Raw genomic sequence first — 27,396 nt, forward strand, 5'->3', positions numbered from 1 at the left:
AAGGTGGCTGTTGTGTATACATACGCAATGACTTATCTTGCTCTCGTGTTCCTGAACTTGATTCTTCTGAATTCTCCACACTCTGGCTTCGGCTTTCCTGTCATTCTCTGACTAAATGTATCTGTGCTGTTTACTCATCCCCTAATTCTACTGACTATCAAAAATTCTTCGACTATCTTACTTCTACGATGGAACACATTCTGTCCATTTCTCCTTTCTCTGAAAACTCCATTCTTGGAGATTTCAATGTTCACCACCACCTTTGGCTCCTCTCCTTTCATGGATCCACCTGGTGAACAAGCCTACATCTTTTCTATCCTTAATGACCTAGAGCAGCTTGTACAGCACCCTACCCGTATCCCTGACCGCCTTGGAGAGAGCTCCAACATACTTGACCTCTTCCTCACAACTAATCCTTCTGCTTACTCTGTTAATCTTTTCTCTCCGTTGGGCTCCTCCGATCACAACCTTATTACCTTAACCTGTCCTATCACTCCAGTACGGCCTGTGGACCCTCCAGGGAAACGTCGTCTGTGGCATTTTGGAGCCGCGGACTGGGAGGCCCTCAGGCAGTACTTCTTTGATTTTCCCTGGAATGATTATTGCTTGCATGGACGTGAGCCATCTGAGTGTGCCTTGCGCATTACGGAGGTTATTCTCTCGGGCATGGAAGCATACATTCCTTTCTCATATCCTTTGACTAACGCAAGAAAGCCTTGGTTTAATCACGCTTGTTCTAATGCTGTCCGCAACAAGGAGAAGGCCTACAAAAGGTACCGGAGCCAACCCACCCCTGAATCACATCATCTTTACGTTTCTGCCCGGAATCGTGCTAAGTCTGTTCTTCTCTCTACTAAAAATAATCTCATCCATACTAAATGCTCTCAACTCTCCAACTCGAATTCTTCCCGCTCCTTCTGGCACCTTGCCAAAAATCTTTCTAACAACTTTACCTCATCATCCTTCCCTCCTCTTTTATACTCTGATGGTTCTGTAGCTATTTCTTCTACTGATAAAGCAGATCTCTTCGCACAGACTTTCTCCTCCAATTCCACCTTAGACGATTCCAGTGCTGTTCCTCCATCACTTCCCCCCTCTGACTTCCTTATGGCTGACATTAAAATTTCTTCAGTTGATGTATTTTCTGCCATCACTGGCCTCAGTACTAATAAGGCATATGGGCCTGATGGGGTCCCTCCTGTTGTTCTCAAGAACTGTGCTTCTGTGCTTACACCCTGCCGAGGCAAACTCTTTCACCTTTGTCTGTCAACTTGTACCTTTCCTTCTTGCCGGAAATCTGCTCTCATTCAGCCAGTCCCAAAGAAGGGTGACCACTCCCAACCCTCCAACTATCGTCCAATTGCTTTAACGTCCTGTATTTCAAAAGTTTTCGCGTCAATTCTTAATAGAAAAATTTTAAGGCATCTTTCCTATCACAACCTTCTTTACGATCGTCAGTATGGGTTCCGTCAGGGACGCTCCACTGGCGATCTTCTCACCTACCTTTCAGACTCCTGGTCATCCTCCTTTCGGGACTTTGGCGAAAGCTTTGCCATTGCACTTGACATCTCAAAGGCTTTCGATCGAGTCTGGCATAAATCTTTAATTTCCAAACTGCCCTCCTACGGTTTCTATCCTTCTATCTGTGCCTTCATCGCTAGCTTCCTTTCTGGTCGTTCTATAGCCGCTGTTGTAGACAGCCATCGTTCTTCTCCTAGATCTATCAACAGTGGTGTTCCTCAGAGCTCTGTCCTATCACCAACTCTCTTCCTTTTATTCATCAATGATCTTCTAAGCTGTACATCTAACCCTATCCACTCATACGCTGATGACTCCACCCTTCACCTTTCCATTCGGTTCCTGCAACGCCCATCTCAACAGTTACTTCAAGAAACAAGGGATGAGGCTATGGCACACCTAATGTCTGACTTGGCTCGTATCTCTGACAGGGGTAAAAATAATATGGTTGTCTTTAATGCATCTAAGACTCAGTTCTTACACCCATCAACCCGACAAAATCTTCCACAGGTATACCCACTAATGTTTAATAATATTCAGCTTAATCCTGCATCATCCTTGAACATGCTTGGGGTTTCATTTACTCAGGACTTATCTTGGAAAGATCATATTACATCTCTTGTAAAATCTGCTTCCAAGAGATTGGGTGTGCTAAGCCGACTCCGCTCTTTCTTTACCCCAGCACAATTGCTGACTCTATACAGGGGTTTTATCCGCCCCTGTGTGGAGTACAACTCTCATGTGTGGGAAGGCTCCCCACATACAGCTCTTCTCAATAGGGTGGAGTCAAAGGCTTTTAGTCTCATTAACTCTCCTCCTCTTACTGACTCCCTTCAACCTCTGTCTCTTCGCCGCATTGTTGCATCTTTATCTCTTTTCTATCGCTACTTTAATGGTCACTGCTCCTCTGAACTGTATGCTTGCATTCCTCCACCTCTACGACGGGCGCGTAGCAACCGTCTGGCAGCAACCTCTCATCCCTTTTCTGTCCAACTCTCTAATGCAAGAGTTAACTGTTACTCCCAGTCTTTCATTTATGCAACAGGTCAGCTCTGGAACTGTCTCCCTCTGTCTGTATTTCCTGCTGCCTATGATCTCCAGTCTTTCAAACGCAGTGTCCAGGCATCTCAAAATGATCGCATCTTGAATTTGGCTCTCTATTGTATTTTGTTTTTCTCTTGGAGGGAACTGTTACTGCGGGCTCATGGCCTTTGGTTCCTTCTTCCTCGGCTTTAAAAAAAAAAAAAAAGGTAGTAAATAGAATTGGACCCAAAACTGATCCTTGAGGCACTCCAAACAGAAAGGGAGCAGAATTAGAGCTAGCATAATCAACAACCACTCTCTCAGATCTGTCAGACAGATACGACTTAAGGAGTAAGAGGGCACTATCACGAATGCCATAAAAATACAGATCATCCAACAATAGTTTATGATCTAGTGTATCAAAAGCTGCAGACAGATCCAACAGAACTAGGAGAAAGGACATCCCACTACAAGTGTTTGCCACCAAGTCACTATGAATCCTTGTTAGTGCAGTTTCAACTGAATGGTACTTTCTGTATGCTGATTGAACAACAGGAACAACTCTGTTGTGTTCTAGTAGTGAAATGAGTTGATCGAGCATGGCCCACTCAATAATCTTTGATAAAAAAAACAGGTTAGAGACAGGACAATAATCTGTCATGCTCTTGACATCAAGGCTAGGTTTCTTAACTGGGGGCCTAAGCAAAGCACATTTCTCAGACTGCACAAAATTACTTTCTAAAAAGCATCTATTTATTATGTTGCAGATAAATTCTGCAGTGTGCTCATACACATCAGGCAATTGTGACATGATACAAGGATCGAGTGAGCAAAATGTTTTATTTTCTCTGATATAACATTTGACTTTGTTTACATCCAGTGGATGAAAGGCTGAAAGCAAATAGGTAGGGCAGTGGATGCTGGAACGATCTTAACGAGAAAGGGCAGCTTCTGGAAAATTCCGGTTCTTTTGTTTGAAGATGACACTGTATTGTTAAATGCAGATGAAGGAGAACTGTGAGGCTTGATGAATGATTTTGGGAGAGCCATCCACTCACTCGATGTAGTGCTGCTTTGGGTGTCTGCCCTTTCCTTCCTTCCTTCCTCCCTCTTCTGTCTTTCTTTTCGTTATTCATTCCTCTTCCTTCTGCCTACAGGTGACTTTACACTCCCTCTTCTGTCTTTCTTTCCTTCATTCGTTCCTCTTCCTTCTGCCTATGGGTGACTCTACAATGAATGACATGCCAAATGGTTTTGTGTACACCAGGAAACCATTTACTAAGCTGGGTGGTAACCATTGAACAAAATTATGGTGCCTGGTGGTTTAGTGAGTACTTAAGGCGCTCAAATCAGATTGGGTGGTTGGGGTTTGTTGTTCACGAAGTGCCACTCAGGAATGGGTGAGGCTGGTCGCTCTCATCTTGAATGTTGGGATCAACTTGCTTGGCCCTGGGCTCCTGCATTCCTCGTGGGGCAACATATGACTGGATGATGGATGGATGGTGTATGAAACGGATTCTAAAGGTGAATGTAGGGAAGAATAAAGTTGTGGTCTTCAAGACAAATGAAGTCACTGCATGCAGTGAGGTTGAATGATGAGGAAATGGAACATGTGAGTGCATTTCAGTACTTGGGCAGTGTGATGAGTAAGGATGAAAGTTTAGAGGATGAAGTGCTTGAAAGGGTATAACAGGGATGAAAGGCTGCTGGTTCATTGAAAGCTATGATAAGAAATAGGGAAGTGAGCATGGAAGTAAAAAGGTCACTGCATGATAGTATTGTGATACCAACTCTAACATATGGAAGCAAAGCTTGGACCTTGCTGGAAGGACACAAGTCAAGAGTTACAGCAGTGGAAATGAGTTATTTGAGAGGAGTATGCGGAGTTACATGGACAGACAGACTGACAAATAAGGAAGTGAAGGAGCATTGTGGTGAGGAAGTGGATGTGATAGAAATGCGCTGAGGTGGTTTGGCCACGTGCAGGGGATGGAAAGTGAGAGACTAATGAGGAAAGTGCATGTGAGAGGGAGGGAGGGGGAGACCAAGGATGAGATGGAGGGATGGAGTGGAGAAGTCTATGAGAAAGGGGTGTCTGAGCTGGCAGAGGGGAGGGCAGCAATAAGGCAGGAGACAGGACGACATGGAGGCAATTCGTTTATGGCCACCCCTTACAGCATTAAGGCACTTGGCTATAGACTGATAATGATCAGTTATCTTCCCCCAGGTGGCATTACGTGAACAAATATCCCTAACCAACCTGGATTATTTTAATCTGGTAGGCATCTGCTTGGTTATATGAATAACATCCAAGGTAATAAGAGATTTTCTCTTCCTCACCTGCATGCATCTCTGAGCAGCCAATTCTGCCTGTGTGGTCAACTTGCCACAGTACTCTCGGAACCTTCGCAAGGTCTCGCTCATGTCACTCTTCACAATATCTGCAAGGGTGAGGAAATAATAATAGTGTAATAATAATAATAATAATAATAATAATAATAATAATAATCATAATCATAATCATCATTATCATCATTACCTGGACCTCCTTTCCCACCCTAGGGCAGGATGTGGAGCAGCATGTCCAGACAGCCCAAGTTTACCCAATCCACTAAGCCATACTTCCATTCACTCATCATTCAAGCCCCCAGAATCGTGGCTTTATCTGATATGCCAAAAACATTCATCACATTCTGTAGCTTCACATAAACATATCAGATAGAGTCAATCCAGACAATGTCACACTATGATAGGATGCGTTAGGAGAAATACACTGAGGTGGTTTGGCCATGTGGAGAGGATGGAGGGTGAGAGACTGACGAGGAGAGAGTATGTGAGTGAGGTGGAGGGGGGGAGAGGAAGGGGGAGGCTGAGGATGAGATGGAGGGATGGAGTGGACAGGTATATGAGAGACGGGTGTGTGAGTTGGGAGCAGGGCAGTGAAATGGTGGGGGACAGGGCAACGTGGAGGCAATTTGTTTGTGGCCACCCCTTACGGGATTAAGGAGTCTGGCAATAGACAGACAGATAAAGAGATTCTAATTTTTGGCCAAGGTAAAGTTGACATAGCATAGCATCATCATGTTCGGGTTAAGCTCATGTTCCAGTCCAGTTTGGTGCTAAAGAAAGATGATTTCAACTGATGGCACTGATGTGACCAGGGTATGGAGCTGCCCAATCATACAATCATCCCTCAACCCTCTCACTATCTCCTGAATGTAGGATGATGGACTAGGGAAGAAGGACAACTCTGGCCTGCAATTCACCACGTTCACGTTCAGATGAGCCTAGAGTTATAACTACTACTACTACTACTACCATATAGGTCAGGTTCAAGATGATCTATCTATCTATCTATTGCCAGACACCTCAATCCCATTTGGGGATGGTAATTTTTGGCTAAATTAACCCATGGCATCCGGGTGTCATGTATAGATGACTGCCTGGAGATGTCCAGGTAGTATGTATACATGATCTAGTGTTTTGCAGCATTGTTTGAATATTTTGTGGGTAATTACCACCACAGGCAAACACTGGCAACCCTCATGCATGAATCCCAGTCACACTCCAGTTACCTGCCTACCTCTGTCATGGGTAGACCTACGCAAAAATTTTCCCCCGAGTCCAGTGAGACATCAGCCAGCCTGCCTCAAGGTCGTTGCCATAGTGACCACACTCCCCAGCTCATACCACTGCACACTCACACCACATTTCTCAAAGCCTACACGGAAACAGTGTTTGTGGTTGACTGCAGTATTCTGAAAGTGTTTTTTTTTATTGTGGAGGGCTAGTATAAGCCTTATTTGTGCCATGCATACAGACACAGACACAAAAAAACGCAAAGTTACCCCACTTCCAAAGGCTCGCTCTCTGACTCTACACACTACCCGGACAATCTGAGGCCACCAGCTTGAAATCAAAGGATTGATGAGTATTATGAAGCTTGGACATTGTGGGAAGGACACAAGCCAAGAGTGAGAGCAGTGGAAATGAGTTATTTAAGAGGAGCCTGTGGAGTCACATGGAGAGACAGGCTGACGAATGAGGATATAAAGAAGCGTTGTGGTGTGGATGTGGATGTGATAGGAAGTGTTATGAGGAACACACTGAGGTGGTTTGGCCATGTGGAGAGGATAGAGGGTGAAAGACTGACGAAGAGAGTGTATGTGAGTGAGGTGGAGGGGGTAAGAGGGAGGGGGAGGCCGAGGATGAGATGAAGGGATGGGGTGGAGAGGTATATGAGAGAGGGGGGTGTGAGTTGGGAGCAGGGCAGTGAAATGGCAGGGGACAGGACGACGTGGAGGCAATTTGTTTGTGGCCACCCCAAATGGGATTGAGGCGTCTGGCAATAGATAGATAGTTTTTTTTTATTTTTGGCTATTAGCTGAGATATTATGGTTAAAAAAAATGGTGATTTTCCAGAAATCCCCAGCTGGGGCATGGATCGGCAGAAAATATGCCGGATGCCTTGGGTTAAACTGGGCAGAGTATAGATGTCATTATTACCTGCAGCAATGAGATGGGAAAGAAGTTGTGCTTCTTCATATTCCTGTAACTTGGCCACCTGTTCCTGTAATGGCTTCAGGACTGCACCCACAACCATCCGCTGTGATTCAAACAATGCATCTTGACCTGCAAGGTAAATGTACACATCATCATCATCATCATCATCATTATTATTATTACATCACAATCACAACTGCCACATCATCATCATCATCACCATCAACATCTCAACTGTCACTTCATCACCATCACCATCATCATCATCATCACCATCATCACAATTGTCACTTCATCATCATCATCATCATCATTTTTTTTTTTCCCCTTAGGATGGGATTGAACTAGGGTCCAGAAACAAGGAAACAGAAAGTACAAAAGTGGGAGACCTATTAACAGCATGCCCTGTAAAATGGTCCATTCAATCATCCATACATCACTCAGTCCTCCAGAATGTAGGTTTTATCTTGGAACAAGGAGCATGGACCTGGGCTGTGTATTAAAATGGAGTTTGGAGGAATTGTATCTTGTGTACAACTTGTAATAAATCGGTCCACAAAAAATAGTAGTGGTGGTAGATGCAGACTGCACAATGTGAGAAAAATTCAAGATGCATTATCTAGAGGCATTCTAGCCAACGGCCATACCACGTTGAGTACACCACTTCCCGTCCGATCAGCGAAGTTAAGCAACGTTGGGTCTGGTTAGTACTTGGATGGGTGACCGCCTGGGAACACCAGATGCTGTTGGCATCCCTACGTGTCAAGTGGGGTTGGTGGAGGATTGGTGCCCCTCCCTGTAAAACAATTAACTCCAAGCCATTGGCCACCCCGTCTGGGATACATGGCGTCTGGCAATGAATGAATGAATGAAATTCTAGCAGTGGACATTAGAATGGAAAGTGTTGATCAGGAAGACAGTCATTCAGAAGGCGTGAAGCAGTCTTGTTATCTGGGAAACATAGTGAATGCAGGAGAACTCCATCATTAAAACGAGAAGTAGATGGAAGAAATTCAGGAAACTTTTGCCTTTTTTTTACCATGAAGGAGCTCCTGCCATGGGTGTATGAGAAGTGTTATGTTGTATGGCAGTATGATCTGGCCTGTAACTGAAGAGCATACATGCAGACTAGAATGCACAGAAATGAGAATGTTGATATGGATGAATATGGCTGCACTGAGGGACCGAACTGAGAATATTTTAGTGTGCTGTGAGAAATCTGGTATAAAAAATTATCAAAGAGGTTATGCAAGTGGGAAGGTTGAGATGGTATGGACATGCTGAGAGGAGGAAGGAGGATGACTGAATGCAGAGAGTGAAAGATCTGAATGTAGAAAGAATGCCCAGAGCAAACCAAGAAAAATGTGGGGTGAGGTCCTGCACAGAGGCATCTGGGCTACTGAAATGAGTAGGGAAATGACTCAAGATTGCACCAAATGGAGAGCTGCCATCATGTGAAAGGGCCTACACATGCTGGCATGGTTGATGATCACATAAGATTTTTTTGTATGTGCCCCACTCTAAACATGGACTTGATATGTGTTCTCCGAAGCCCAGTAGTCCTCTCTGTGTCACACATCTGAACATGTCACCACAGGCGGTTTTCTATAAAAGACCTGGATGTGTTCCACACTCTAAACTACCACAGTTTCTCCATATAACTGGAACTGCAAATTCAGGGAACCTAGCATACAAATTAAAAGGTTGCAAAGGTATTCTGGTCTGCAATTCACCAGTAATTTACTGTGGACTTAACAGCCAAAAATATGTTAAAAGGGATGACTTTTAATGAGAATATACTGTAGACAGATGGAGTTAAAGGAGAAGGTAAAGCCAGAGATGTGAAAGGAGGATGGGGCTGGTGGTGAGCAGCAATGGTTTGAATATTTCAGGTCTAATGAGTCATGTGTGCAGATAATGGTGTGCTGCATGATTATAGTGCACATGATCTTTGCAATCTGGTTCAGAATAATGTAAGTATCTGTGAGCAGCTTAGTTTGAGAGCTGATGTGGAAGAGAGTAAGGTAATGGTAACTGAGAGAAATGGTAACTCTTATTGTGATGTGTTCGTAAGTAGGGAGAAGACTGAACTGGAAGAAAAGTATGAGTACATTGATCCAATTACAAAAAGGAGCTATGTGTTTAAGGGAGAGAAGAACAGAGTCACAAAAGGAAGAAATTTTGTTGCTGTCATGATCATTTATGTGAAATGAAGGACTGGAGTGTGGAGGCTGTGAAGGGACTCCATGAATGTGTACTGGTGTCAACACTTCTGAAAAATGTGAGACCTTAATGTGGCATGAGACTGAAAAGTCAAGAGTCAAAGAACGGAAAGTTGGACTCCTGAGGAATGTGTAGGCTATGATTTGTGTGATGCGACATGATGAGAAATGGGGATTCACGAAAGATGTGAAGTGGGAAGATTTACTGCTCTGGGGACAGAAGAATGGATATGGATGGGGCAGTGAGGGGTGTATGAACATAATTTCCATCACACTGTGATACTCAGCTTCAGTAAATTTAACCTTTTCAGTCTGATAATGAAGTTTTTTATTCTATTTTTAGTACATGCAAATTCCAATGTTAAAAGTATGTAGTTACATTTATAGAAATCTGCTCGTCAAGTGAATGCTCATATAACATAGTTTTTGTAATTGGTGCGCTACCCAAGTCTGTCTGATAGTTGACCCATCAATCGCAGGCAAGAAATTGTCCCTGCACGGCCATCCCGTGCAGTGAACCAACATTCCCAAGTGACTGACAGCGCAGCTTGTGCAGGGATTAGCATGGAGGTCTGGTTCCTGGAAAAACAACGATTTACAAAACCTACTGAAAAAATGTGTTAGGTTAACTGACCACCACCAACCAAAGCAGGAAAATTTTAAGGGAGAATACAGGTTAGTTACACCTAATACACAGACATAATGATAACATATGTCCGATAATAGTGCAAAGCTACAGTCAAGGAAGCGAACTGAAAGAAAAAAATAGCATGAATACAAAAGCACTTGCAGCTGGTAATTATTTATAATTTCCAAGGCAGTCGCAGGCAGCACCTTTTCGCCAAGCCGCTAGTCTCCTGCTTTCAGCTCTACCCATTTCCATTTAAATTATGCATATCACTGACAGTTCTAACATATAACAAAATATTCTTAGTGTCTGTAGCTCTTTTTGTGGAAAATAATAAAGCACTTACTGTTAATACTAAATGCATGCTGGTGGTGCCAGCCTGTCTTCTTCGTGTTATGTAACTTACGTACAGTGGTTCCTCGTTGTTCAACGCATTTTACTTCTTCACCTCGTTTTTCTCCCAAGAAAATAGTTTCGAAGTTGTCTCATACTTCGCGGATTTCCCTACATTTCGCTGCTCCCAGCCAGCAGCTGAAACTCAGCAGACGATGCATACCAATGCTCAGTCTAGGGCCCGTACCTACGAAATTACTAAGTATTTTGTTTTGACTTCTACTTAAGTCGCAGGCTTGAGTACTTTACTGAGTGAACTACTTAAGTGTTACCATCGATACTGCTTAGCGCTCCGCTCAGCAAAGTAAAGTACAACACTCTTAATTTGTCAGGAGATCTGGATGAAAGGCAGTGCAATGCATGACCAACTGAGATTTTGTTACTATTATTACAAATAGGAGGTACCACTATTTTTTGTGTGTCAAGTGCAGAGTGAAATATGACTTTCTTGGTAGTATTTTCCATCATCCACGTTACGTCGTTACCTTTTGATTTATGCCATCTGTAGTCGTTTCCCCGGCAAAACCTAGGCAGTTCCGTGTGATGTATGTTTTAAGACGTTTTCCTGGTGTTTTGTATGTATATGCTTTACTGACTACTTAGAATAAATAATGGTTACCACGTGACACAGCTAGTGCCGAATATAATGACAAAATTCGTTAGGAATCCCTTCAGGACTTCACATCGATGAGTCTTTCAGTCAGTCGTTTCCCAGTCAAAACTGGTTAGGTTAGGTAAGATTATGGTCGGTTCCCCACTCTTCATGCTTGCAAGACGTTTCCCGGTAATTTTCTTCATATACTTAAATGTCTACATGATTATGGCAAAATTTATTACCATGGAACACAGACATAACTGAATTTAGGACAATCGTGGAACGCTGGACCTTGGATGGTCGTTTCCCCGTCAAAGACTGGTTTGGTTAGGTTATGGACGATACCCTTTAGATACACTTTCATGTTGTTTCCTGTTATATTACACATGTATTCTAATTTGCCATATGAATATGTTACCAGATTATTACCATGAGGCACAGCTATAGCTAAGTTTTGGAAAAATTCATCAATAACTGCCTGCATAATACTGTATACAGTAACCTCAACGTGTCCCACATTTCCTCATCAAAACACGGACGGTTCCCCATACAGTATGCCTTAGGGAGGTTTCCCTGTTATACATGTACTCTACAGCAGTGAATGACTGCGATAAGAAATGGTTACGAAGGGGCACAGCTAGAGCTGAATATTAGGACAGCATTCATTGTGAATCGTTTTCACAACCAAACCTCGCCAAGTCCCTTGGTTATTTAATACATAACCACTAATCTACTGAATAAACATGATGACTCATCTCCATGGATACAGCTGTAGCTGAATTTTAAGACAAAATTTTTTGCGAATCACTTGCATTACATCACATAGGATTATTGTGTGGTTTGTGTGACCTACTATTCTCTGATTGTTATTTCTTCTGCAGAACAGCCACAGCATTCACAACAATACGACTCAAACCTTGTTATATTTCATTGATAAATAAGTTGTAGATGAACAAGGAAAAAAGGTCATAGGGGAAGTAGACACACGTAAGTTTGTTATTGTAGTCGTAACGTACCATATGTATGATCTTCAGCCGTGTCGTGCTATTATTTCTTAACGAACAATTGTTACATGTTTCTCATAACACTATTTGTTTGTTTTAATGGCCAGATACATGAAACTGATGTAAAATAAAGCTTATCTATATTTAAGGAAGGAAAGAATAATAACCATCCCACAATCGAGATGGTAGACTCAGCCCACCAATTTTTTATTTTATTTGACCATTATTACAGCCTCTCTTCCTTGTAGCAGTGAGTAAAATAATGTTGTTATAATTTCTCCCTTCCTTTTAGTGACAAAGAGGGTACATAAAATTACCATGGTTTAGTTTACTGACTTTGATGTCGAAAATTAAATAATCTGGTGAAAAGTGGCAGTTTTTTCTTGGTTAGTGATTGGAAGTTGTGGTCCTCACTTCCCACATGATAAAGATATTCAAGAAGATATTTAGGGACAAGATCATTATGTATTAGAAGAGCAAAGATCTCCTGACAAATGCTCAGCATGGGAACCAGCCTATCCACCCTCAACAGTAAACACACCTTCACTTGCGACTCAAGCCTGTCTTCATTTCTGGTAAGGATTTTTGGTGTTGCAGCTCTTTATAACAGTTTTAATGTCTTCTCAGGTACATGTTTATTGTGTTATGATGTTTTAGCACTAGTAAACACTCTAGTTTAATTTTGGGTAGGGCTTGTTTTGTGTTATAGTTCTTTCTGTTGGTGTTATGGTGCTTTCTGATAGGGTAGGTATGTGTCCCACCAAAGCGCTCCTCCGTTTTTCCCACTGATTCTTAACTTCACACTTTGAAGTTTCACATTTCGCGCGGTTTTGGCGGAACATCCAAGCAGCAAAAAACGAGGAACCACTGTATTATTTGCTTGCTTTTGGTTCTACTCATATCCATATACACATCTCGCTCTCACTCTTAAACCTATCAGGTTTCTGGGTTGGGCAGATTACACCTGTGCTAGAGTCAGATGCTCTCGTGCGACCCACATCCTCATGCTGCGATATTTTTCTTTGATCGCTCTGTGGAAACACACTTTTCAAGACAGAATGTTGGTTTTGGTGTCATTTTGAAGCTGAATCGTTGTACTTTATCATACGTTCAAAAACAGAAAAGAAAGAAAATAAAAAGCCAAAATGATGAGTTGAAGTTAGGCAAAAACCAAAAATTTTATATCTTGCCATAGAAAAATGTCAAAATAATAATAATAATAATAATAATAATAATAGAAAAGATATATCCATCCATCCATCCATCATCCAATCTTACATTGCCCCATGAGGAGCGTAGGAGCCCGGGGCTAGGCAGTTGGTCCCGACATTTAAGATGAGAGTGACCAGCCTCACTCATCCCTGAGTGGCATTACATGAACAGTCAACCCCAACAACCCCTTGGATATAAACCTTCACCGGCTCAATCCTATTAGAGTGCAATAATTACCCACTAAACCACCAGGCACCAAAATTTGGTTATATGGTTACCATCCAGCATAGTAAATGGTTTCCTGGTGCACAGGAAACCATTTGGCTTGTCACTCAGTGTAGAGTCACCCACAGGCTGAAAGAAGTGGAAAGAATGAAGGAAAGAAAGACAGAAGAGGAAGTGTAAAGTCACCCGTAGGCAGAAGGACATGGAACGAATGAAGGAAAGAAAGACAGAAGAGACTGGAAGGAAAGAAGGATGGAGAGGAAAGGGCAGACACCCGAGAGCAGCACTACATCGAGTGAGTGGATGGTGAGTGCCCCCAGCTACCACAAAAAGATATATAACACTGATTTTAAACCGTGTAAAACTGCAATAAATTACCTTTACAATGACATATAGATTATGGTTATTTCTGCAATTTACTGTGCGGTAAAGCAAAGGGAAAAAGATGTACAATTTTTTATGATTCTTGGCAGCATATTCGCTTCTATTTTTCTATTTGAAGGCTGGATTGAAACAGGGATGTGTCATGTCTCCATGGTTGTTCAATCTGTATATGGATGGTGTTATAAACGAGGTACAAGGTAGGGCAAGGGATGTTGGAGCAGCCCTAATGAGAGAGGGCAGTGTTTGGAAACTCCCTGTACTGTTGTTTGCAGATGTTGTTAAGTGAAGATGAAGGGGAGCTGCAAGCCTTGGTGGATGAGTTTGGGAAAGTGTGTAAGAAATGGAATCTAAAGGTGAATGTAGGGTAGAGTAAAGTTATGGTCTTCAAGAGAAGTGAAATCAGTGAATGTACAGTGAGGCTGGATGAGGAGGAAATAGAAAATGTAAGTGTGTTTAGGTACTTGTTTTTAATGATACTAAGACTCAGTTTTTACACCTATCAACCCGACAAAATATTCCGCAGGTATACCCACTAATGTTTAATAATATTCAGCTTAATCCTGCATCATCCTTGACCATGCTTGGGGTTTCATTTACTCGGGACTTATCTTGGAAAGATCATATTACATCTCTTGTAAAATCTGCTTCCAAGAGATTAGGTGTGCTAAGCCAACTCTGTTCCTTCTTTACCCCTGCACAATTGTTGACTCTATATAGGGGTTTTATCTGCCCCTGTGTGGAGTACAACTCTCATGTGTGGGGAGGCTCCCCACATACAGCTCTTCTCAATAGGGTGGAGTCAAAGACTTTTCGTCTTATTAATTCTTCTCTTACTGACACCTTTCAACCTCTGTCTCTTCATCACACTGTTGCATCTTTATCTCTTTTCTATCACTACTTCAATGGTCACTGCTCCTCTGAACTGTCTGCATGCATTCCTCCTCCTCTACAACGGGTGTGTAGCACCCATCTAGCAGCAAACTCTCATCCCTTTTCTGTCCAACTTTCTAATGCAAGAGTTAACCGTTACTCCCAGTCTTTCATTTATGCAACAGGTCAACTCTGGAACTGTCTCCCTCTGTCTGTATTTCCTGCTTCCTATGATCTCCAGTCTTTCAAACGTAGTGTGTCCAGGCATCTCGAAATGATCGGATCTTGAATTTGGCTCTCTCTTGTATTTTGTTTTTCTCTTGGAAGGAACAATAATTGCAGGCTCGGGGCCTTTGGTTCCTTCTTCCTCGCATTAAAAAAAAAAAAAAAAAAAAAAAAAAAAAAAAAAAAACTTGGATAGTGTGATGAGTATGGATGGAAGTTTAGAGGGTGAAGTGCTTGAAAGTGTACAACAAGGAAGAAAAGTTGCTGGTTCCTTGAAAGCAGTGATAAGAAACAAAGAAGTAAGCATGGAAGGGAAAAAGTTACTACAGGACAGTGTTGTGATACCAACTCTAACGAATGGAAGTGAAGCTTGGACCTTGTTGGAGGGAGAGAAGTCAAGAGTAAGAGCAGTAGAAATGAGTTATTTGAGAGGAGCATGTGGAGTCACATGGAGAGACAGACTGACAAATGAGGAAGTGAAGGAGTACTGTGGTGTGGATGTGGATGTGATAGGAAGCGTTAGGAGAAACACACTAAGGTGGTTTGGCCATGTGGAGAGGATGGAGCGTGAGAGCCTGATGAGGAGAGTGTATGTGAGTGAGGTGGAGGGGGAGGAGAGGAAGGGGGAGGTCAAGGATGAGATAGAGGGATGGCATGCAGAGGTATATGAGAGAGGGGTGTGTGAGCTGGAAGCAAGGCAGTGAAATTGCAGGGGACAGGGCGACATGGAGGCGATTTGTCTGTGGCCACCCTTTATGGGATTAAGGCCTCTGGCAATAGATAGACAAATAAATATTTGCTTCGCGATCTTTTTCTTTAATCGGTCAGTGTAAATACACTCTTAATTATACGATGCTGACTGAGGTGTTTTTTTGAAGCTGATTAGTTGTACTTTATCATGGTATGTTCAAAAAAGGAAAATAAAGAAAATAAAAAGTCAAAATGGCGAGCTTGCGTAGAAAAATACTGTATTTGAAAAAAAAATTAAAGATAGGTAAATCTGATTTAAACCATGTAAAACGCACAGAGCAAGCATTCCACGACATCATGGCCAAGTTTCTTTGTTCTGACACTTAAACGCAATTTATGGTGAATATTATTACAAAAGTCTCTTAACCCTCCTGAGGTAATGTGGGTCTGTGGGACCCCACGCTATTTTTCTTAGTGTTTTTCATATACAGTATTACTATAAGGTCTTGGGATCTGGTTTTCCCTCTACCTTCCTGACTAGTAGACTAGTTTAGGGAGGTGATGGGGTCAGTTCGGGATCTGGCTCTGTTTTCGCGATAAAGGGCCTTTGGGGTCCAGTGGCCCCCACTTTACCTAACCTGTGATTATTTTCCCATATATATATCTTCCATACAATTTTTTTTTTTTTTATGATGTGCTTCTCTTACTGCTTACAGAAACATTGGCCATTACTGTACAGCATGCAATAATAGAACACTGGTGGAACATATCAGTGTTGGTATGGCAGCCACTAATTTCAGATGGTATAAAATTTGTCAATGTTTTTTCATTCAATTTTCCATAAAATATTTCATCACTTATATTTCCATAAATTTTGCACTAAATTGAAGGAAAGGGCCTACAGAAGCTGTGTAAAAGCGATTGTTTCAATAAAGTTGTTGTAAGTATTTTTGACGATTTTTTAAAGATTGGGGTCTGACAGACCCCACATTACCTAAGTAAGGATAAAATTATAGGTTTACCTGAGAAGGGTTAAAATGATGAATAAATTCGTCATTGGAATCTCTGAGGTTCGATTTGAAATGATGCCAAAAAATGTCATCGCAATCCCAAAGGGTTAGCAAATAACAGATTATTCTTTGTGCCTGTAGCTCCTTTCGTGTAAAAAAATATTTTTCCTATTTTTGTAATTATGCAACAGTCAGTGCCAATCTACCTCCTGTGTGTTACAAAGTTACGTAGCTAGTTGTGTGCTTTAATCTCTACTCATTTCTACCTATGCATCTCGCTCTAACCTTCAATAATTACCAGTGCCTGTGGCTGAACAAGCATTCAATACAGATGATACAGGCCTATGGTGGAACGGTATATATAAAGGAAATGCATATTTTGTATCGTTTATGAAGGCTCCAACATGCTTGCATGCATTGGCTTTGGTCACCTAATGGCAGTTCTCCATGATGCTTGATTTCTGGCAGCATCCCTAATCAGTTCCTTATCCATGAGGTCTCACTCTATGACCTCATCCTGAGCATATTTAGGTCTGCCTTTCACAACCCTTCCCCCGACGTTCACACTTCTCACCTTCCGCACCAAGCTGTCATCCTCCATCCTCTCAGCATGCCTAAACCATCTCAATCTACCCCTCCCCATCACAACATCAATACATTCAAGTTCCATCCTTCCTCCCAACTATTCAATCACAATCCTAGTTCCCTCGGACCTTGCACTCAAGGATGCACTACAATCAGTGAATGGGGACAAAACAACCTTGTCTCTTTTAATGCTAGTAAAACTAAATATATACAGTTTACTAATAGACAGATATTACCAGATTCGTACATTACCTTCAATGCTACTAATATTCCCATCTCCAAAAATATTGAAATTCTTGGTGTCTCACTTAACAGTGCCCTCAGCTGGACCTCTCATGTCAGATCACTTGCTAAAACCGCCTCAAAGAAACTTGGATTATTGTACAGAGTCCGTAACTTCTTCGCCGATGAGCAGTTAGCTATAATTTATAAGTCATGTGCGCTCTCAGCTTGAATATTGCTCACCCTTGTGGAATGGTTGTGGAGAGGTTGCATTAAGACAACTAGACAAAATTCAGAATAAAGCTGTTAGAATCATTAACAACCCCGCCATTACATATAAACTACCTCCCCTGCAAGTAAGAAGGAATGTTGCCTCCCTTGCATTATTTTACAGATATTTTTTTGGCAAATGCTCAGACGAAGTTGCGTCCATGGTGCCACCTCTCCTTGCCTTCCCTCGTGCTACACGGGCATCTGGTAGCGCTCATGACTGGAATGTCACTCAACCATATTGCAGAACTTCTGCCTATCAGAATTCTTTCATTCCCTGAACTGCATCTCTCTGGAACTCGCTTCCCCAGAGTTGTTTTCCTCCAAATTTCAACCTACAACTGTTCAAGTCTAACTGTTACAGATATTTTATGAACAGAGGACACCAGTAATCTGGTGTATGGATTTTTTTTTTTTTCCCCATTTGTTTTTCCTTCCTCCGTTCTGTTAAAAAAAAAAAAAAAAAAAAAAAAAAATCCATATAATCATGTCAACATAACATATGGTGGTAGGTGGTGGTGACCATCAACCACTCAGATGATGCAGTGCTGCCTACTTCTTCCTTCACATTTATCACTCTTTTTCTGTGTCTGCCCTTTCTCTTCCTATTTCTCCCATCTTTCCTGTCACTTTTTATTATTCTTTTTTCTTTTCCAGTTTCTTTACATTGAGTGATAAACATAGTGGTTTCCTGTAAGCCACAAAACCATTTACAACACTGTATAGTAAAAATATAACTAACCTATATGTGCTTCCTATGTGTCAGCGAGTGGTCTGACAGAGGGTTAGTGCTCCTCCCTGTAAAACAATTAATGCAAAGACGAATGACCACCCCTTACGAGATTATGGCACCCGGCTGTAGACAGATGGATGGAGCATAACATATGAGTGATTGTGTAAGAAATATATTATGATCATATAAAAGTGTCCAACAGAAAATTGGTATCAACAGTAACTGTGTATAGATGGCATCTTAGGAATGTAACCCACATCAATAACCAGGGAGACCTGTACCATTTTTGCAATGCACGGATCTGAGGTTATTATTATCATACTGGCAATCTACCTGTCAACTATGCTTCTGATTTTGTGTATAATATGATACGCATAATTCATGTACAATAATATTTGTATAAAATATGATTCATGTATATTATGATACAAAATCGGTCACACTGTTGAGAGGTAGGCTGCTAGGATATGATAATGACAACCTCAGAGTCATGCGCCGTGACTATAGTAAAGTGTACAAGCATTGTCTGGTCGACCCACCCTTATATCTCTTCACAATAACCAGAGCTAGCATGTTTTCTATTATGATACATGAGGGCGAAAACAATGATGAATATTGCAGGGGAGACTAAAGTTGTCCCTCTCTCCCTATCTTTTTTGTCGTAACTGTGGATTTGCAAAGTTCGGAAAACCAATTTTGGGTTTAAATTTTCCAAGCTCAAATTATCAGTTTCTCGTATAATGAGTGCTCGTATTGCAGGACCTATCAGTACAACCATATTCTTTTTTTTTTTCCCCTTACAAAAAATTAACAGAAAAGAAAAAAAAAATCCATACACTACATTATATGCCTCATCCATTCACAAAAAATCTGTAACAGTTAGACTTGATTTATTTCAGCTTTACGAGAGATTTCTTTTAACAGGAGAGACCAGATATAGTACAGCCTAAAACAATCCCTTTACAAAACAGCTTAGCATCAAACAAACAAAACTGTCTACAGAGTGCAAAATACAGTTTTAAAAAAGATGTCAACATGTTTAAGAAGTTAATTTTTTGGAGATGGAAAAAAGAAAAAAAAAAAAAAAAAAAAAAAAATGGTGGCATCATCAGCAGGAATCTACAATACCTGTCTTGGCAGTTCCCAAGGTGGCCTCCAAGTCTTTGAGGAACTGATCTCCAGCAGACTTGACAGCAACCAAAAAAGCAAGTGGTTCCTCTTGCTGCTTGATGGCAGCAGCTATGACCTGTGCTGGTGGTGGGTCAAGGGAGGTCAGGGTGGAGGCCACCAGGCGTGACAGCAGCAGGTTGGGGTCGGAACCCTCAAACACTTGACCACACCAGCGCACCTGCAGTCCAGTTGCTCAGATCAATGTTGATGATATTTCAAGGAGAAATGAGACCCCCTATACATTTCAGAATGTATGGCTCTTAGCTTAAAATGTTGCTGAAATAAATGCTTTACAAATCATCCTCATCAGTTCTGATATCCTTTCTTCCTTCTCCTAACCTCCCTCCCCCTGCCAAGTGTTGCCATGATAAAGCACTTTATGAAAGTGAAAGAACTATCATCATGCCTGGTGAACTGGGACACACAGTCATTCAAACATCATTCTAGCCTTCAAAATCCTGAATCCACCTTATAAGCCAAACCATCAGCACATATTATTGGTACAGTGTTTTCTTTATACTGTAAATGCACTTCAAATTCCTTTGCCACATAGTTATCCCATCGACTTTAAAGTTAAGACAGGGGTGCCACATCATTTTCATGTACTGTACAGTGCAGTGGGAGTATCATAACCAATGAGGTCTTGCCTATGGGACGCAATTGCTGCAGCTATAAAGCCCAGATTGGGAAAAGTTGTAAAATACCACCTCAGCACTTTTGCGGCACCTTGGTTTGGGCTACCTTTCCTAAAAGGGTAGTCAAGTTGTACCCCACCTGCTCATGGTGACTTCGCAGACATCTTGTTTTTTAATTTCTGTTCCTTGCTTGAGTTTTTCGGTTTTCTTTCTTCTCTCTCTCCTAAATTAGGGTGACGCAAATGGGGGCAGCGCCTCCAAGATTTTTCCCAGGTAGAATTGTATACAAAGTACTTTTTGCCGTTGTTGTTTGTTTTGCACTTTTTCCCCCCCTCCCCTGTTGTCAACATTCCAATGCTGCATCTCTTATAGGGCTGACAAACCTTCTTAAGCAAATGGAGGAGGACATGAAGGTACCTACCCAACATGCAAAGCTAATTTGAGGCAGCCACTACCATGAGGGCAATGGGTTCAGAGATGCGCCAGCTGTTCCGTGGTACTCAATGAGTAGCCGAAGTTAATGGAGAGCTTATGGTTTCACTAAACAATTTTGTAGATTTGTGGGGTTCCTTTAGATTTATTAACTGGCTTACAGACCACCAAAAACAAATAGCACTACAACTTGGCTTTAACCCCGGAGACAAAATAGTTAACATCTCAAAGGCCATAGCAGAAAGGTCGGGATCAGACTCCACTCGCCAGGCCAGTTCTCACACCTCAACCTCTCACTCTGCAGGCAGTACTGTGAGAGTACTACACACCAGCACTACTTCATCTGATTCCTCTCATTTGCGGCCAACCACAAAATGCAAACCTAGTAATCGGTCTCACTCACACTACTGTTCACCATCTAGCAGTCGTGACAAATCTACTGTGCGACGAAGCAAACAATCCTCGATTGTGTGCTGGCACTGCAGTAATGTAGGTCATCGAGTCTAGTTGTGCACGCAAACAAAGACAATTCCACTCACGGGAATGACAGCGCACACCTTTCCAATCCCATTGTCTTACATGCAAATATCACAAGAATAACACAACTCACTCCACTGACGAGTGTCATTACCTTAAGAGCCATCAGTTGAGGGAAGAGGAGTGCTCGGATCAGAAAAATGTAACCTAATAGTGAAAGATCCGCCGGTGTCCGAAAATAAGGTAACAGAAAATCGACTCCCCATTCGCCAGGTGGGACCCATAACATCTTTAGGCCTAGTCATTCTAGGATGGAGCGAAGGGGTACAAAGCTCTTTCGTTATGGATACCAGATCTATGGTAAACCTGATCTCAGATACCTCTCTAAACAACATTAGGGAAACAACTAAAAGAGTCGGGCTCCTCAAACCACCTGACGTTCGCCTATGCGGCGTGGATGGCTCAGAATTTCAGGTCAAAGGAAAGATCACACTAGAAGTACAACTTGATAAAGCCTTAAGACCTTTTGACGTGAAGTTTCACATCACCACTGATCTTAAATATCCAGCGGATACTCTCATTGGCTTTTCGACAATGGGTCAACATGCAATTGCTCTCCTACTGGCTTCTCATAGTATAGATATCAATGGGCTCCCAATATCTAGCATGGAATATCCACGTCTGGTACTTTCTCAAAACAAACTCAGTTATTCACTCTCACGTGATTCCACCATTATTAGAGTGTAAAAAAGTAAACACACCGTTACCTGAACAGCCAAATTCACTACCATCTAGTACTACACCCTTTGAACATTTACCACAGATGTACCCTCTAAGCATTCAACTATGCATCATATCAACCCCTCTAACAGTGGCACATTTGCCGACTCAGACACATCTCATTTAACTACCTCACATAGTGTGAATGATGTTTTACAACACACAGAAACAAGGTGTCCAGTAACAAATCAGTGAACAATATTGTTGCCGCATAAATTTACCAAAGTCTGTTCGTGTTGTGGGTGAGAAAGCAGGAGTGGATGTACTTACCTTACCTGAGACGTGTTGCGTGAATGGCTTAGCTTATAAGTCGGCATTGTGTATGGTGCTGGAGGATAGTTTATGCTACATGTATTAAGAGGGTGTATGTAGGTGAGGTGGAGGGAGGGAGAGGGAGGGGTAGACCGAGGATGAGGTGGAGGGATGGAGTTGAGAGGTATATGAGGGAGGGGGGGGTAAGTTGGGGGGAGGGGAGTCAAATGGTGGGTGACAGAGTGACTTGGAGGCGTTTTGTCTGCGGCCACCCTTTGCGGGATTAGGGCGTCGGGCTATAGATAGATAGATAGATAGACTTAGCTAACACTACTAATGCCCCACTTAAGTTATGAAAGGGAACACAGATTGGTGACTTCTTGGTAAACCCAGTGGCCGTACGTGTGTGCCAAGATTTCCCACTCTCTGTTGCAGATGTGTGCTCAGTTACTCAATCCACCAACATTCCATCTAATCTTGAATCTCACGTGAAACAAAGTGATGACTCTGAATACAGGAGTCACTTGCTTAATCTCTTGCGAGATTATCGTAAAGTCATGGCCCTACCCGGTGAGAATATGGGTAATCCGAACTTAGTAAAGTATCAAATTACTTTATTGGAGCTCAGCCAGTATATATACCTGCCTACCATTTACCACACAGCCAACATCAACAAGATGATCGTCTTATTCAGGACATGTTGGACAACGAGGTCACTGAACATTCTGATAGTCCGTGGAACAGCTCACTATTTCTCGTTCCAAAGAAGGGGGGTGAGTTATGACCAGTGATAGATTACAGACGCGTGAACGCGCTCTGTCCCAGACAGATTTCCAATTCCTGTACTCACTAATTTGCTGGAATCCTTAGGCAAAAACAATTGTGTTTTCTCCTCCTTAGATCTTTTGAGTGGCTACTGGCAAGTAGAAATGGAGGAATCATCTCGTCCTATCACTGCCTTCAGTACCCCAACCGGGCATTACCAATTCCATAGACTTCCATTCAGTTTGAGAAATGCACCATTGGAGTTTATGCGGCTAATTCATACAGTTTTCGCCAGCATGATTGGTCACTCAGTTTTTGCTTATCTAGACGGTCATAATCGTTAGTTACTCGGTAGAGGAACACTTAGAAAAACTGGCCGAAGTGTTCACTAGACTTAAACAAGCTGGACTTAAGATCAAACTATCAAAGTATGACATTTTACGTAAGAAACTCCAATTCCTAGGACATGTTGCTGATGCTCACGCAATTCATACATCAGATGACAAGTGCCGTAACAAACTTCCCTACTCCAACCAAAACCGATGCTGTACGCAGTTTTCTCAGTCTTAGTGGCTATTATCGCTTATTTATTAAAGGGTACGCCCAGATAGCTGCGCCATTAACAAAACTGATAAAGAGGGATGCGTCTTTTGTGTGGGCTGATGAACAAGCAACCTCATTTACAACACTGAAAAATGCCCTATCACAATCCCCGGTTTTGGCATTCCCTGATTATTCAAAACCATTTCTTCTCTGTACTGATGCTTCCGGAGTAGGCCTAGGTGCTGTTCTCATGCAAAATGACTCTGAGGGAAAGAAACGTGTCATTGCCTATGCCAGCCGTGTTAAACTCCGCAGAAAAGAATTGCAGTGTAACTCACTGGGAAGCTCTAGCCATGGTCTGGTCTCTAAAACATTTCCGCGACATCATCTAAGGTTATCCTGTTCACATCCAAACAGACCATCTTCCCTTATGTGACTTGTTTCGGGGACGTAATCTTACCGGTCAACTTCAACGTTGGGCAGTGACTGTGAATGACTATAATCCAACATTTGAATACATTCCTGGGAAGTCCAATGTCATAGCCAATGCCCTCTCGTGGCACATAGTCACAGTCTCAACTGGTTGCGACATAAACTTGGCGTTCAATTATGACACACTACATGGGTTCCAGAGTGTGGACCCTATATGGTCACAGGTCATATATTTTCTAGAGTCAGGCGATGATTCTTCCTTTCCCAAGTTACCAGTCCCTGTATCTGATTTCTTTCTCAACAAAGAATTGTTCTATAAACACCCAGTACTGAAAGGTAACAAAGTACCTTATTGCGAAGTTAATCCATTCACTGCATCAGTGTTTGTTTACATGTACATCCGGTGTGCGGCAGTTTTCAAATATTTAGAAAAAAATATTAGAAAAAAAATAATATTGTCAAATGATACAGAAAAAAATCCTGAGTCCAATGGTATATAACACAATATAGCAAACAAAAAAATTACCTCTGATACAGGTCTGTGAAGTAATAATTATTCTCTGCGTGGTGGTGCCAGGCAAACAATGTCTTATGGTTGCACTGTGTTGTCAGTGTCAATCTTGCGATCAGATAAAGTGTGAATCAGCATCTGAACCATCATTGTCATCATCTAACAATATATCATTATCAGTACTACACTCATCCAGAGATTTCATCCAATATTTGCTTGGGCTACTGCTAGCGGCGGCATGCAGACGATTTCGTACCTTTACCTTTGGCATTTTGTAGGTAACTGAGCTGAGCTCTGCACCTCGTAAAAATGCATACTCTAGGTATGGCACTATTCTATAGGGTGCCATGAGTTGCTGGTTGATTTATTTCGTGCCATTTCTGATGGCAGAATTTTTGAAAGCAGGAAATCATATATGATACCGCCGCAGTCAGAGTCATTTGGAGTCAGATATCATATTTGATACAGCCGCAGTCAATGGGTTAAGCAATTAGTCATTCCAATGGACTTAATTCCTGCTGCCCTTCTTCTGATGACTTGGCTGACATATAAAAAAATGAGCTTAGGTAATTTTTTACCATTATTGTCCTGACGTAGCAAAAACAATCACTGTCCTGTACATGATAATTTTCCAGAGTATGGTCTATCCATTAATTCTTTGCTTAGACAATGTAGAAAGGCAGTACATGAGTGGCACTTGCAACGGACCGAATTAACTCATTTGCATTGTTTCTGCGGGAAAAGCAGTTGTTCACACTGTAAAATCCCAAAAGGGAGGGTATTATCAAAACAAAGTTGATTCATGTGGTAGAAAAAAAAAAAAAAAAGGCTGCAGCTATGAGCAACTTGGTTGGCTGGAGGAATGCAACTATTAAACCGACTTTTGTATCTGATCCCCAATTGGCTTCTGATTTTGCTTCACTTTTTACAACTAAGATATCTCGCATAAGAAATGATTTAGACAACAGTTCTTCAAGTAAAGTGTACTCAGCTGACTTCCAATCACTGCACACAGGAGGACATATGCTTTCAACATTTCATCCACTGCATGTAAATAAAGTCAAATGTTACATCAGACAACTTAACAAAACATTTTGCTCATTCAATTCGTGTAACACATCACAACTGCCTGAAGTGTACAAGCATGCAGCAGATTTTATGTGCAACATAATAAATAGATGGTTCTTAGAAAGAAATTTTGTGCAATCTGAGAAACATGCCTTGCTCAGGCCCCTACCCAAGAAACCCGGCCTTGATGTCGAGAACATGACAAATTATCGTCAAGTCTCTAACCTGTCTTTCTTAGCCAAGATTACTGAGCAGGCCATACTTAATCAACTCTTAGCACTACTGGAGCATAATAGAGTTGTTCCCATTGTTTAATCAGCATACAGAAAATATCATTCAACTAAAATTGCATTGACAAGGATTTATAGTGACTTGGTGGCAAACACCTGCAGTGGGATGTCCTCTCTTATAGTTCTGCTGGATCTGTCTGCAGCTTTGACAGTAGATAATAAACTATTGTTGTATGACCTCTATTTTTATAGCATTCATGACTGTGCTCTTCTGGTCCTCAAGTCGTACCTGTCAGACAGATCTCAGAGAGTACTTGTTGATTACGCTATCTCAGATTCTGCTCCCCTTCTGTTTGGAGTCCCTCAAGGATCAGTTTTGGGTCCAATTCTATTTACAGTCAAAACGAGTAGTTTATCATCTTTACTTGATGCTCACGACGTGTCCTATCATTTTTAAACTGATGTCACTCAGCTCTATGTTAAGATGTCAGATATCAATGATAACAAGACTTAGTTTCAATCTCTACTGTCTGACATTATGATCTGGATGGCAAGGAGAAAACTTAAGTTGAATGATGGTAAAACTGAGATCATCATTAGAGGAAACAGAAGGGGTGACGACACTGATGACGCTCTGGCTTTGAAGACTGGTGTGTCACAGCTTCATCCAGTCAGTTCTGTTTGAAATCTGGGTGTTTAATCGTTCGTTCATTTTTGAAGGCTCCAACATGCTTGCATGCATTGGCCTTGGTCACCTAATGACGACTCTCCACGCTGCTCGATCTCTGGCAGCTTCCTTATTCAGTCCCTTATCCCTGATGTCACACTCAATGACCTCATCCCAGGTCTTCTTTGGTCTACCTCTCACAAACCTATCCCCAACTTTAACACTTTTCATTTTCTGCACCCAATTATCATCCCCCATCCTCTCCACATGCCCAAACCATTTCAATCCACCTCTCCTCATCACAACACAGATACACTCCAGTCCTATCCTACCCCTCAACTCTTCCATTATAAACCTAGCCCCCCTCCAGGCCTCACAGTAAAGGACGCACTGCACATCCACCTAATCATTGTCATTTCTGTACATATGAACCTGCGAATATCCTCTTCTTTTACTGGTCTCACTGTCATACAGCATTGCACTCCTAACACATGCTGCATATAAAGATCCTTTAGCACAGAGATAGAGCCCTCTCAATGTCAAGAGGGGCAACAGCTCCCTAAACTTCTTCCAACCACTCCTCACTCTAACCACAGAGCTAGCTCCAGCCCCACCTCCAGCACATAACATGTCTCCTAAATAACAAAACTCTTCCACACACTCAAGAGACTCACCAACAAGTTCAATCTTTTCATGCCCGGCAATCTCCACATGCTCTCCCCAACACACCGCACACATGAAATCAGAATTATCTTGCAGTCTACCTCTGATATTAATCAAGTTGTTAGAGGATGTAACTTGCATTTCAGAAATCTGTACTCTGTTAGAAAATTCCTGAATAGACATTGCCTTTAAACACTGGTCGATGCAGTGGTCTTGTCTCGTGTCGATTACTATAATGGTCTTCCAAATAATACACTAACAAAAGTTCAGTCTGTGCTGAACAGGGCATCAAGGCTTATCTTTGGTCATCCCCAAGAACCTCGACTACCCGTTCCTAGTTGAGCTGCGTTGGTTACCAGTAAAGGCATGAACTGAATTTAAACTGTCTTATTACATTCAAGATTCTAAAGTTTGGTGAACCAAAGCATCTTGCTCAATTGCTGAAATTCCCATTGGCAT

General features: G+C 41.9%; 1 protein-coding gene and 1 non-coding gene across 2 annotated transcripts in view; one reads left to right on the top strand and one right to left on the bottom strand.

Moving 5' to 3' along the window:
* Nucleotides 1-27,396, bottom strand: part of Cog7 (conserved oligomeric Golgi complex subunit 7) — a 146,632-nt gene that overhangs the window by 84,681 nt on the left and 34,555 nt on the right. The window contains exons 8-10 of the mRNA XM_080272423.1: nucleotides 19,441-19,660; nucleotides 7,048-7,173; nucleotides 4,882-4,982 (exon numbers count right to left, since the gene is read on the bottom strand). Coding sequence (XP_080128549.1) covers nucleotides 4,882-4,982; nucleotides 7,048-7,173; nucleotides 19,441-19,660 — 447 coding nt within the window. The remainder of the gene's footprint in view (nucleotides 1-4,881; nucleotides 4,983-7,047; nucleotides 7,174-19,440; nucleotides 19,661-27,396) is intronic.
* LOC145418316 (5S ribosomal RNA) lies at nucleotides 7,678-7,796 on the top strand. Its single transcript, XR_013900686.1, has one exon. It is a non-coding gene; the product is annotated as a 5S ribosomal RNA (ribosomal RNA).

Source organism: Coenobita brevimanus, chromosome 1, assembly GCF_032717465.1.
Source record: "Coenobita brevimanus isolate Jiangsu-jjx chromosome 1, ASM3271746v2, whole genome shotgun sequence".
Classification (NCBI taxonomy): Eukaryota; Metazoa; Arthropoda; class Malacostraca; order Decapoda; family Coenobitidae; genus Coenobita; species Coenobita brevimanus.